We start from the raw sequence: 13,511 nt of genomic DNA, 5'->3' as shown, positions 1-13,511 counted from the left end.
ATTGAAATATTTGTTTAATTAGAAATGTCAGCTATTATTATAGGTGAGATGCTGAATCCAGGCTTAAGCGGTAAGTAAGGGATGTTCATGTCCAAGCAGCTCCCAGTTCGGTGGTGGGGTTGGGGTGGAGAAACAATTAAATTTGATACAGATCGGTGTGGAAGAGTGAGGGGAAACTGGGTCAGGAAAGCCTTCTCTGGGGAGCAGTCACAAGCTGAGACAAGAAGGTGCAGTAAAAAGTCTTTATTGGAGGAAGAACCGCTCGGTGTGGCACTGCACGGGCCGTCTCCGCCGACTGCTTGGTTTCCCAGCCTCAGGGAAGTCTCAACCGTCAGCCCACCAGCACAGCCCATGAACCGCTACCTCCCGCCAAACCCAGTCCCTGCAGGCGCGCGCCTGCGCATTCGAGCAAAGCGCTGGAGGAGGCTCGGGCGTGTTGCCGGAAGTGTGGCTTTTCGTTCTTGCTCTTCCGCTCCGGGGTCACGTCGCTCTTCCGGGTGTTTCTGACTGGGCTTTCTGCGCCGCTCTTTGGGGGACTTTTTTGGTCTTCCGCCTCTTGCCATCGTCTTCAACCTCTTACACCCTTGCTGTCGCTGCCTTTTCTCGAGTCTGTCCTTTCCGGCCTCCGAGTCCCCGGTGTGGAAGGCGAAGCGGGGTCCGGAGCCGGGCCTCACCATTCCCGGGTCGCCACCTCTCGGGGCTCCGGGAGGGCTGCGAGCGGGCGCGGGGCTCTCGCTGCCGCGGCCTCGGAGCTCCGGGCGGCCAGTGCAGCTGGGCCTGCCCCAGGACGCCGGTGAGTGACTTTCAGAGAGGGACGCGCCCTGTAGCCTGTAGGCCGGGTCGAGGGGGGCACCGGTAACTTTTTGAAACTAGTTTCGTTTTGCGGGGGGGCGGGGGGAGGGTTCCGGCAATGTTTCTCCCAGGCTTATGGCGGCCCCCAGGCTGCTGTCCTTTATGACTATTCTTGGGACCGTTTACTTTTTTCATTTGTTTCTCCGCCGCGTGCCCGTCCTTAGTTTAGTACCAAAAGAGGAAGATTGTCTCGGTGTCGGTGTTTCCAGGGCGGCTGCAATGGGCCTGACGTCGCCTCGGTCCTCCACTGTCCAGAACGGCACAGACCGGGACTGGCCGGTTGTGCGTTCCCTTCTCCTGTGCGGCCTTCGTAGGGGGATCTTCATCTGCTCTTCTGAGCCAGAGTATGAGGGATTTCCGTCTCTCACAACTTCTGGATTGTCCAAGTAACTGTCTTGTTGAAGCTCTCTCAGCTTTTTGTTTAAAATAGCAGTTATTTAGTTTGCGTATACCGATAGGGTGAACAAAAAAGAAACAGAGAAACTAAAATTCAAGCTACCTTGTCAACTCGTTAACAGATTGATGTGTAGTATGATTTTGTGAGTCAATAGATCCTAACTGAACACTAAGTTTGTGTTTGTATTACAAGTAATATGCCAGTTTTGTAAATGCCATCATATTGTATGGTTTATTATCACAGGGTATTAACATGTATTGATTAACAGCCAAAAGGCTTTCAGTGTATACTGATAGCCAATAATAGTAACATTATTTTTTTAAGTCTGATCTAGAAATGATGTGTAACAGGCTGCACGAGAAACGGGCCAATTAAAAAATCTCCATTTCAAACCATGTGACTAGATTTATTTTCCAACATTTGGATGGAATCTAATTCTTGATAAAAAGGAATGGCCTTTTCAGAACCTGCAGGTGGTTTTGGCAGTGGGTCAGGATTTGGACTTTTTACAATGTGGAAACTAAATGAATTTAGGGGATAGATCAAAGGCATTTGAACAGAGTGCACAGATAACTTGATTTAGCCACTACAGTTCTGGTTTTTATACTAGGTAGATTCTGCTTTCCAGGGAATTCTGATGAAGAAAATTATGTAACCTTGAGTGTTCTTTAATTTCTTGGAGGAGCGGTCAAGTTTAGGACAAATTCCAGGTCGTAAGATACAGGATCAAATATAGCACTAGGAATTACTTTGCAAGCTAATCTGTTACAGTTTGTCTCATACATGATTGATCTACAAATAAACCTGTATAGTTTCACGTTGCATCAGCCTTAGTCAGGAAGCAATCCTTAAGACTGCTTAAGGCCAGAACCAATGCAGTGGCTTTAAAACAGTTCATAATTTACCTAGATTATTCTATTTTATACTCAAGAATAGGTTGAGAAACATAACTTTCAAGCTAAGGGAAATAGGATAACACTAATATCTGGATTTTATCTATCATACCATTTCTTATTCCTGCTACCGCAGGAGTAAGAAATAGTACGTTAATGTGAAATAGTACTTTATATATACTCACAAAACTTAGGGGATATTTCAAAATGAATATGAAGTGATAAAAAAAGAAGCATTTGACTTTTTTTTAATTAAACAAGAACATCAGAAAAGCAAATGACAAAGAAAGTCAAAGAAAGTTGTTCAATTATGCAAATGAGATGCAAAACCAACTCTTATTTCATTGGTGAAAATGCACTGTATAAAAGGCTGAAAGTACTGCAGTATCTGTACGTTCCCTGATCCCCTCATTTTTGTGAGCAGTGTGGATCATTATTTAGTGAAGCCTTTCATTCAGAATATGAAGAAAAAAGTTTTAACATTCTATGGAGGTCCCCTTAATTTTTGTGTCATAATAATTTTTCTAAAACTATACTCTTTTAAAAATGATCCTTTATATTGTTTATGATAGATTATTATTATTTTGGTGTCATTTTTATCTTTATAAAAATCATAGTTGAAATGTATTAGGAAAATGTTAGAAGAATTGAAATTCATGGGCTTTTGGTTTTCTTCCTTTCCTTTGGTCATGCAGGGTACCTATGTTGGGGAGCATTGAGTGTCATTGGTTATATTCCCTAGAAATGTTCCTCTTTACTTTGAGGGCTGACCTAGTAAGACCCAGATTTGAAGTCCAAGATTCACACTGGAGAGAATATGACAAGTACTTTGTTTTGGAGGGACTCCAAAAACTTCAGTGCTTATCTGGGAATTCTGGGATTTGAACTCAATTTTACCCTAAAGCAAGGGTAGTCAGCCTTTTTATACCTAACGCCCACTTTGTATTTCTGTTAGTAGTAAAATTTTCTAACCAGTTCCACAGTAATGGCGATTTTATAAAGTAGGGAAGTAACTTTCCTTTATAAAATTTATAAAGCAGAGTTACAGCAAGTTAAAGCATATAATAATAATTACTTACCAAGTACTTTATGTCGGATTTTCGCTGTTTGGCAGAATAAATCTTTATAAAACAACTTACTATAGTTACATCTATCTTTTTATTTATACTTTGGTTGCTCCACTACCACCCACCATGAAAGCTGGAGCGCCCCCTAGTGGGCGGTAGGGACCAGGTTGACTACCACAGCCCTAAAGTAAACTTTTGGCTATGGAATCATTAGAAGCTTTTAAGCCTTGGATGATTTGGTAATTAGCTTTGTAGAGTACTTCTGGGACATGAAACATCTTTTGACTTATTCTTAGTTTGAATCTGACCTTGTAATGGGATAGGAATAGGTGAGGTGTACATTGACTATTAAGTCATTTTTGGTCTTCAATTCTGAATTAATGTGTAGAGGACTTATTTGGGTCTGAAGAAAAAGAAATATTTATTATTTATCGGTATAAGCAAAATGTCTTAGAATTTTAACTATGAACTAATATAAATAAATCTGAAAATAGAAATTTTTTTTTTCTTTTTGCAGGCATGAGAGAGGCCAACAAGCGGGGAGGTGTGGACAGTGGTGGGGTGAGGGCGGGGCCAAGTGAAGGCACAGGGGGTTAAACTGAGGGATGAGGAGCGCAGGCCCAGGGTCTGCGCCTGCACTCCTCAGAAAGTAAAACATTTTAATCTTAATTTTTCTGAATACAGATTCCATTCCTTGTTGGTCATATCTATAGTATCTGTATAACAACAAGATGAAATAGCAAGCATAATTTTTTACTATAAAGACTTGTATTTAATGTCATTTTTTTTGGAATCATATGAAGTAGGAATTATATTTTATGGAGATTCGGGTCAGGGAAGCAGAGTAATAAAGGCCACGCAAGAGTGTGAACCTGGACAAAGGCTGGAACGAGGCAACAAGACATTAGCTGCCAGTCTTGAATCTGGTGTTCTGTGATTATTGAGCATACTTTTAATAAAGAATTCTCTGGAATCCTGCTTGGTTCAAAAATTTTTCCATTTCCTCTGTGCAGTTAAAATCAGTAGTACAATATAGGAGTTATATTCAGTGGGACACTTGAATCCATGTAAACACAATAAATTAAAAATTAATAAAAAATATAAAAAATATCAGTACAATATAGTCAATTGATAGGATTGATTTTTAAAAAAAATCTAAGGCCTACTGAATAAAGTTGACAAACTTGTTTTCTGGAGGTGACGTTTGTCTTTGGTTCAAATTAGAAAGTCAGTCACTTGGAATGAGATCTGATGGTGGCCAAAGACTTGTCCAAAGTCTGTTTGAACCCTGGACTGGTGAATCTCACTGTGGCCAGGCTAGAGAATTTTAATCTTACAGAGTTGAGGAAAAAGGGACAAAGTTTGTGAGAGTGATTAATTTTTTTACAGATCTTTCTCTTTTTCTCTTTTGTTGTCTCCTCCAGTTTTTCCAGCCATCTGGTCTTAATCCCTATTGGCAACTACCATTTTTTTAGCTGCTTAAATGTTCTTTTCCTCTGTTCTAAAAAAACTTTTATAGCTCATTCTTTGGATTTATATCGGCTGAAAATAAAGATTTAGCACCTTTATATACTCTCATAAATTATGATATATATAAGCATGTAAATATATAACACGGTATAATAATATATGGATATGTATAGTATGTAGTAAATAATAAAAATGTATTATAGCCTGACCTGTGGTGGTGCAGTGGATAAAGCCTCAACCTGGAATGCTGAGGTTGTCAGTTTGAAACCCTGGGCTTGCCTGGTCAGGGCACATATGGGAGTCGACGCTTCCTGTTCCTGCCCACCTTCTCTCTCTTTCTCTCTCTCTCTCTCTCTCTCTGTTGCCGTCTCTCCTCTGAAATGAATAAATAAAATAAAAAAGTATAACATATTTTTAATGTTTGTGTTATTGTAGGAACCAAGTAGGATTGTAACATATTTTTAATGTTTGTGTTACTGTAGGAACCAAGTAGGATTGTATGTACTTTTTTTATATGACCCTTGTGTTTTTTCTGTAGAGTAATTTCTTTTTAACTTGGTGATTTTCTGTTCCTTATTGCTGCTCTGTCAGTAGAACTGTGCTCAGTGGTCAAATACATAGTTAACTTCTTTTCTTCTTGGGTATCTTCTTTTTTTTTTTTTAATTTTTTTCTTTTTTTTTTATTTATTCATTTTAGAGAGGAGAGGGAGAGACAGAGAGAGAGGAGAGACAGAGAGAAAGAAGGGGGGAGGAGCTGGAAACATCAACTTCCATATGTGCCTTGACCAGGCAAGCCCAGGGTTTCGAACCGGCGACCTCAGCATTTCCAGGTCGACGCTTTATCCACTGCGCCACCACAGGTCAGGCTCTTCTTGGGTATCTTCTTGATGCCCTATGCCCTCTTGCTCTAAGTTAGCTTCCCTTCACCATCTTCCTGGAGAATTCACTATGTCTCTGCTTTGTGCTGGATCTTCCTTTTCCTAGATCCCAAGTTTTATTTTTCTGTTTTGATACCTTACATGACTAAAAACGTTTTCATTCTCCCCTGCATTGAGAGTATAGCTGGAGATAGAATTAATTGAGAGAAACACTTGAGAGTGTTTCCTTCAGAAACTTGAAGGTATTGACTTAATTGTCTTGTGGTTTCTGCTGTTACTTTAAAGCCATTTTGATTACTTGTCCTTTGTTTATAACATTTTTCTCTGTAATATTTTATAAGCTTCTTTTTCCAGATATTCTGAAAATTTACCATAATATGCCTTGATATTCATTATTTTAAAAACTGCTTGCACTCATTGAGTTCTCTAAATATAAAGATTGGTGTTCTTCAGTCTTGGAAATTCTTTTTTTTTTTTTAATTTGGTAATATTTTTCTCTTGTTTTTTGAGCTTCTGTTATGTTCGAACACAGTTTGATTCTCTTCTGTTTTTTCTCCTGTTGTCCTGCTTCTCTTGTGCTCTCATCAGTTTTTCTTTTTTGTTCCTTCTAAGAGATTTCCTCAGTGTTATCTTTTAATTTTCTGCTAGAGATTTATGCTTTCAGTTTTGTAATTTCCAAGAATGCTTTCTATTTTTAAACAGCATTCTTGTTCTGTACATGCATTACATTTTATTAGTTATGGAGTTTTTGTTTTGTTTTTAGTTTTAATTTGTTTTTGGCATTGTTTCTTTTTGTTCTTAGATTATTTCTTCTAGTAATTCATGATGTCTATTTATTTATTTTTTTTTTAATTAAGTGAGAGCAGGGATGGCAGAGAGACAGACTCCTACATGCCCCCGGACTAGGATCTACCAAGCAAGCCCCTGTGGGGCAGTGCTCTGCCCATGTGGGGCTTTACACCATTGCTCAGCAACCAAGCTATTTCTAGTGCCTGAGGCAAAAGTCATGGAGCCTGGGGCCATCTTGCTTGACTGTATGTAGGAGGGGGAGAGAGAGAGACAGAGAGAACAAGAGAAAGGGGAGGGGTGGAGAAGCAGATGGTCGCTTCTCCTGTGTGCCCTGACCAGGAATCAAACCTGGGACTTTCACACACCCAGCAGATGCTCTACCACTGAGCCAACCAGCCAGGGCCCATGTCTATTTTAAAAGAGTTATTAGAAATCTAATTGGAAGCTCTGAGTGCGTGGGTTGGCAATTCAATAGTAGGCTTTATTGTACTTGCTAGAAGATTTAGCATTTCTTTGGTGGAAAACTTTCTATATTATATAGGTACTCTGGTGACTATGTTATAGGGTGTCTTTCTCTGTTATTTCATAGATAAGGTGGGTTGGGGATTATTTTTTTTCCTTATTTTTTTTTTAGTGAGAGGAGGGAAGGCAAAGAGATATTCACCCGGACCAGGATCCACTTGGCAAGCCCAGTAGGGGGCGATGCTCTGCCCATCTGGGGCCCTTGCTCCATTGCAATGGGAGCCATTTTTTAGCACTGTGGTGGAGGCCATGGAGCCATCCTCAGCTCCTGTGACCAACTTGCTCTAATTGAGCCATGGCTGCAGGAGGAGAGAAGAGAGAGAGAAAGTGAGAGAGAGAGAGAGAGAGAGAGAAGCAAGGGGAGGAGGGTTGGAGAAGCGCAGATGGTTGCTTCTCCTGTGTGCCGTAACTGGGAATTGAACCCAAGATATCCATATGCCAGGCCAATGATCTACCACTGAGTCAACCTGCCGGGTCTGGATTAGTTTCACTTTATAAACTTCACTTAATACTTGTTTTCAGTTTGTTACCTTCCTCTACTATTTGCAAATTTGTAGCTTTTCGGGATTAGTCATTGCAAAAGAAGAAATATCTAGTCTTTTGCCTGGGTCATTGAATGAATGGCTCTGATTGGTTTGTATACAAGTTTTCCCCATTCTTGTGGAACATACTCTCAAGAATGGAAATCCTTTATATAAATTATTTAGATTTTGAAGGGATTCTCACAATTTTATAAAGTTTTTTTTTTTTTTTTTTTTACATTTTTAAAATAGACCATTCGTTTTATTCCCAGTTGCATAAAAACGGTAAATACAAGCAGTTTGTACATCTTGCTGGTGAGCAAACGTAACGGTTCTTTGATTCTCTTACCCCCCCCCCCCCCCCCCCCCAGTGCTGTTCTGGTTTGACCACTGGCACAGGAGTGGTGCTGGGGCTTAGAAGAGACTATGGCTATTTGATGTGATAATTTGTTTTATTGCTTGCTCCTTCAACTCACTCCCATTACTCCAAACAATCAAAGTTTAAGATTGAAGCCCTTAAACCTGTAGGAGTCACTGTCAGCTTGTTTTGCATAGGCATCACTAGGGACCTGGTAGGTAGGGAGACTGGTATAGAAGGGGGTTAGGAGCCCAGAGACCAGTGATTTAAATGAAGACCAGACTAGACGAGATGCAAGTGCTGGTCTGGTTCACAGGAGGAATGACCTCACACTGGTATCCGGCGTCTCGCTTAGCTGTGTGGATGTCCCTGAACTTAGATCCAGAAAGGCAGTTCCAACTTCAAATTGGCAATGAGCTAATCGCTGGGATGTTTTGCTGGCTTTCTAGATAATGTACAGAAGCCCTCTGATGAATAGCACTAACAAAATTTATAAAGCAAAAACAAAAACAAACCAAAATAAAACAAAAAACCCATAATTACTCAAACATGTGAATTTTGCTTGCAAAAGTAAAAGTTACCATGAGGTCAGAAAGTAACCCCTGCCCCCACCCACCAAAAACAAAACAAAATCCTACAACCCTAAAACCAATCCAAAATGTATAATTTAAAAGAAAGAGGTTTTCAGGCCCAGAATTGAAGCGTTCATCAAGGCTTTGCTGCAGGAGGTTTAAAAAATCCCACTTTCCGGAAATATCTGACAATCAAGGTCACGGTCACTAAGGTAATGCTGATTCTCATTGGCGCGAACAGCTTGTGGATGGCGTAGGCCACCACAAAGGTGCTCGTCCCAGCCGCCATTTTGGACTGCACCAGGGACTCCTTAAATCCGAGCTTCAGCAGGATGGCAGACATGTCCACACCACTGGAAACGACCGTGTAGAACAGGGGTCCCCAGACTTTTTACACAGGGGGCCAGTTCACTGTCCCTCAGACCATTGGAGGGCCGGACTATAAAAAAAAACTATGAACAAATCCCTATGCACACTGCACATATCTTATTTTAAAGTAAAAAAAACAAAACAGGAACAAATACAATATTTAAAATAAAGAACAAGTAAATTTAAATCAACAAACTGACCAGTATTTCAATGGGAACTGTGTGCTCCTCTCACTGACCACCAATGAAAGAGGTGCTCCTTCTGGAAGTGCGGTGGGGGCTGGATAAATGGCCTCAGTGGGCCGTAGTTTGGGGACCTCTGGTGTAGAACATGCCCAGGGAGACCAACGAGATTCCAGTGTGCAGAGACACGCCAACGGCTCGGTATTCTTGAAACACCTTCTTCAGCTGCTGCGCCTTGCTTTGCTTTTTCTCCTCGGCATTGCTGACGCCGCTACCTGTTGTTGTAGCGGTTTTGCTGGGGTCTTGGCGGCTACCGCAGTTCCCGCGGGCCGCACACAGCAGCCGGGCGTCTGGTCCGGGTCGGAGCAGCGGCAGGAACGGGGACGGCGGGGCACAGGGGCAGCGGCACTCAGGAGCCAGGAGGCGCGAGGCGCTACCTGGGCGCCCACCCTGCCCGTGGGGCCCAGCAACACTAGCAGGCGGGCCATGGTGTGCGGGGAAGCCAATTTTATAAAGTTTTTAGGCAATACAAATTCCTTTCCTTGTTTAATTAGATCTTTAAGCTTAGTCATAGGAATCAGGTTGTCATATGATGGCTTATACCAGTACATAAATTATATTAGGAATAAATATAATTACCTGTAGGGCGTTATCAAATGTTTCTTTTGGGTAGGTTTTTGTTATTATTAACAGAGTGTGTAGTAACAACTTGATTTCTAAAAGATTTATTGATATTAGGGTAAATTTATTATGGAAGATTCATCAGAAAACTCAAAACTTAGTACTGTCCTTTGATTAATCTAGATTTAAAATTCATTATTTGTAATTTTTTTGTTACTTATAGTATGATTTAAGAGATGTTTATTTATTTGTTTGTTTGTTTATTAAGTGAGAGGAGGGAAGATAGTGAGACAGACTCCCACATGCGTCCCAACCAGGATCCACCTGGCAGATACTTGAATCATCTGAGCTATTCTTAGCACCTGAGGCCTACGCTTGGACCACTGAGCTATCCTCAGCACCTGGGGCCAACACTCAAAACAATTGAACTACTGGCTTCAGGAGGGGAAGAGAGAAAGAAAGGAAAGAGGGAGAGGGAGAGAAGCAGATAGTCGCTTCTCTTGTGTGCCCTGCCCAGGAATTGAACCCAGGACATCCATACTCTAGATCGATGCTCTATCCACTGAGTGAAATGTCCAGGGTGAAGAGGTCTAATTAAACTTTTAAAAATGAAATTTGTAACTTGGTAACTAATTGTTTTAAATAGTGGATACTAGTTACCAAAGAGTTCAATATCTTTGAACTATAATAATTTGTCTTTTAAAACTATTCTAGGTGGAAGAATACATGTTCACTTTTAGTGAACAAGAGCATGTTCCCAAACTCAATTTTGGGTCACCCACCTTTTACTCCAAACCATCAACAACATAACTTCTTTGCTCTGTCACCAACTCTTTATTCACACCAGCAGCTTATAGATGCACAGTTCAACTTTCAGAATGCAGAGTAAGTATGGTAATATTTTGGCCCATATAACTTGTAAATTTTGTTTTCTATTTGATGCAAACCCTTTTTATATGAAACATTTGAAGTTAGAGAAAATATCATGACTTGTTTTCTTTTGATCAGTGAAATATTTTTTCTTAAGTAAAAAATTTACTCCTGTTCTTACTCCTGTTTATTACTCCTGTTCTTTGTTTTTGGTAGCTTGTCTAGAGCTCTGTCATTACAGCAGTTGACATATGGAAATATTAGTCCAATACAGACTTCAACTTCCCCATTATTTCGAGGAAGGAAGTAAGTACTTTTTAATTATTTTAAAAGAAAATTATACATTTCTTAGAATTGTATAGCAGTGTGTTTTTATTAAAATTGTATGGACACTGTGTGCTAAATTTTTTTTCTGGGATCAGTCCTGTTACAGAATTTTAAAACTTCTATGTAGTATTTAAAGAATTTTAGGGATACTTTGTTGATTTATTTCTGCCATTATAATTTTTAGATGGAATAAAGTAATATTTCTTCAGAAAACTACTTTTTTTTTTTTTTTTTACAGGGTCAGAGAGTCAGAGAGAGGGATAGATAGGGACAGACAGACAGGAACGGAGAGAGATGAGAAGCATCAATCATCAGTTTCTCATTGCAACACCTTAGTTGTTCATTGATTGCTTTCTCATATGTGCCTTGACCGTGGGCCTTCAGCAGATGGAGTGACCCCTTGCTCAGCGACCTTAGGTCTGAGCTGGTGAGCTTTCTTTGCTCAACCCAGATGAGCTCGTGCTCAAGCTGGCGACCTCGGGGTCTCAAACCTGGGTCCTCCACATCCCAGTCCGATACTCTATCCACTGCGCCACTGCCTGGTCAGGCAGAAAACTACTTTTAATTAAGATTTTTTTCACTAAATCAGATGGCTTTCTGTACTTGTATGCTAGGGCTACCATAACAGAAGACAACAAACTGGGTGGCTTAAACAACAGAAATTTATTTTCTCCTAATTATGGAGGCTAGAATTTCAAGATGAAAATTTTGGCGGGTTTGGCTTATTCTGAGGCTTCTATCCTTGGCTTGTAAATGCTGCCTTCTTTCTGTGCCCTCACATGGTCATTCCTGCATGTGTGTTTTCTGTGCCCTCATCTCTCCTTCTAAGGACATTAGTTATATTGAATTAGGGCCCACCTTTATGATTTCATTTTAACTTCTTTAAAGGCCCTATGTTCAAATACAGTCACATTTTGACATACTGTGGTTAGGGCTTAAGCATAGGACTTTTGAGGGGGACATAATTCAGACCATAACAGCTTCTTTCTAGTAAAGTTTATAATTGTTTGGTTTATCTAAATTTTATACAGGTAAGATTTTATGATAAATATTGTTAATAATGAGAATTTGTACATGATATAAAGATTTCTATAGAGAAATCAAGAGCCAATTAATTTTAACCAGTTTTGGTTAAAAGAAATTATTGTCTCACATAATAAGTATGGTAGAGCTTTAGAGGTGATTGTTGAAAAATATGATTTGGTAATATTTGAAAGATGTTGCTATTTAAAGCCTATATAAACATTTCATAATTTTTGTGTTCAGTGAAAAAAAATAGTACCTAAGAACTATTTATCACATTATATAGTAGGCATTGTTCTGAGGACTTTACAAATAATAATTTGATTAAGTTGTACAACACTTTATGAGGTAGGTACTATTATCCCTCTTTTGTTGAGGAAAAAGCTGAAGCATACAGAGATTAAGCAGTTAGCTATTCAAGTAGATCTGGCATAAATATGGTGTGAACCCAGGTGATCTGGCTCTAGATGTCATGCTTAGAAGTACTGTGAGTTCTTCAGAGTTGTCATTGTGGAAAGCTATATAATGATGCTAAAATTACTGACTTTGAGATTTAAAATTTTTGGAAATTGCCTTAATAGCTAATTTGTGAATCATGAATAAAAGTAAATTCCATTAGTTCATAGTTATATATATCTTAAAAACTAAAATTGGTATTTTCAAAAGAAAAAATTAAAAATGTAAAGCTCTAAATTACTTTTAATGTTTAAAAAAATATTAAGTATACTTCTTATGTTTTTAGTACTGTTCACTTTTAGTGAATAGGTGTTGGAGTTCCAGTTTTTTGTGGGTCTGACAAGGAAAGAGAAAGCAGCATAATCCCAAAGGAGTATTATAATAAAAACCGTGAGGTATCTATGACCAGTAGAATTTTAGAGCCTTAAAAGGACTTGGCATAAAGTATTACCTACATGAACAACTTAATATATCAATGAAGTAATTTTTTTCAACTAATTATTACTTTTTAATGATTATCCCCTTTATTTTGAAAAATTTTAAGCCTCCTAAAAAATTTAAAGAATAATGAACTAATACCTGTATTACATTAACTTAAATTCATCAGTTTTGCTACATTGCTTTTTCTGCCTCTTTTTCTCCCTATCCAATATTTTTCTGAACCATATGAAAGTAAGTTTTGATATCATTTCACTTTCCCGTAATACATACCATGGCATTCCTCCCTAAAACAAGGATATTCTCCTAAATAACCAAAAGTACATGGATCATGTCCAAGAGATTTAACAGTAATATACTATAATCTGAAATGTAGTTCATTTTCAAATTTTCTTAGTTGTCTAATACTATAAAATGATCAAAGTTATAAAAATGTTTTATAGTTTTTTTTTGAAAGATAACTACAGTCATCCCTAGCCATATTGCTGAGACCACTCTTCGTGGTCTCATTGTATTGCTGATTTTTAAGTTGTATAAATCTAATTTTATGTTGCAGATTTTTCCTATATTGCAGGATTTTGCAGTTTATAGGTATTTTTACATATTTATTATTTTAATTATTTTTGCAGTAAAATAAGTATTTTCTAGCCTAAAAATTGAAAACAATATAAAAAATATTAAAAGAATATTAAATTGAAACAAAATACTTAGTGTACAGCAGATGAGTAGACAAAGACTCGTGCATATGGAAAATGCAGCTTACAGCCGCTTCTGCTTGAGCTAGTTTGCCCACGTGTGATCGTACATGGCAGACTATTGGCTGATGGATGGAAGGCTACCAACCAAAGCATTGTGCTCTGTATCCTGGGCACTGACTGGCTCAGCGACCATAGTCTTAAAATATAT

General features: G+C 38.9%; 1 protein-coding gene and 1 pseudogene across 2 annotated transcripts in view; one reads left to right on the top strand and one right to left on the bottom strand.

Moving 5' to 3' along the window:
• The first annotated feature begins 478 nt into the window (after positions 1-478).
• The window catches only part of TENT2 (terminal nucleotidyltransferase 2), a 66,693-nt gene continuing 53,660 nt past the window's right edge, over positions 479-13,511 (top strand). Inside the window, exons 1-3 of one of the 2 annotated variants that reach the window (XM_066381689.1) lie at positions 479-793; positions 10,206-10,376; positions 10,578-10,667. In XM_066381689.1, coding sequence (XP_066237786.1) covers positions 10,243-10,376; positions 10,578-10,667 — 224 coding nt within the window. In that variant the 5' untranslated portion in view covers positions 479-793; positions 10,206-10,242. The remainder of the gene's footprint in view (positions 794-10,205; positions 10,377-10,577; positions 10,668-13,511) is intronic. The other variant, XM_066381688.1, reaches the window with a different exon arrangement.
• LOC136404458 (protein FAM210B, mitochondrial-like) lies at positions 7,768-9,358 on the bottom strand (annotated as a pseudogene).

The sequence above is a fragment of the Saccopteryx leptura genome, chromosome 4 (genome assembly GCF_036850995.1).
Source record: "Saccopteryx leptura isolate mSacLep1 chromosome 4, mSacLep1_pri_phased_curated, whole genome shotgun sequence".
Classification (NCBI taxonomy): Eukaryota; Metazoa; Chordata; class Mammalia; order Chiroptera; family Emballonuridae; genus Saccopteryx; species Saccopteryx leptura.
The sequence above is the reverse complement of the archived record's forward strand: the minus strand, read 5'-3'. Positions and strand labels throughout refer to the sequence as shown.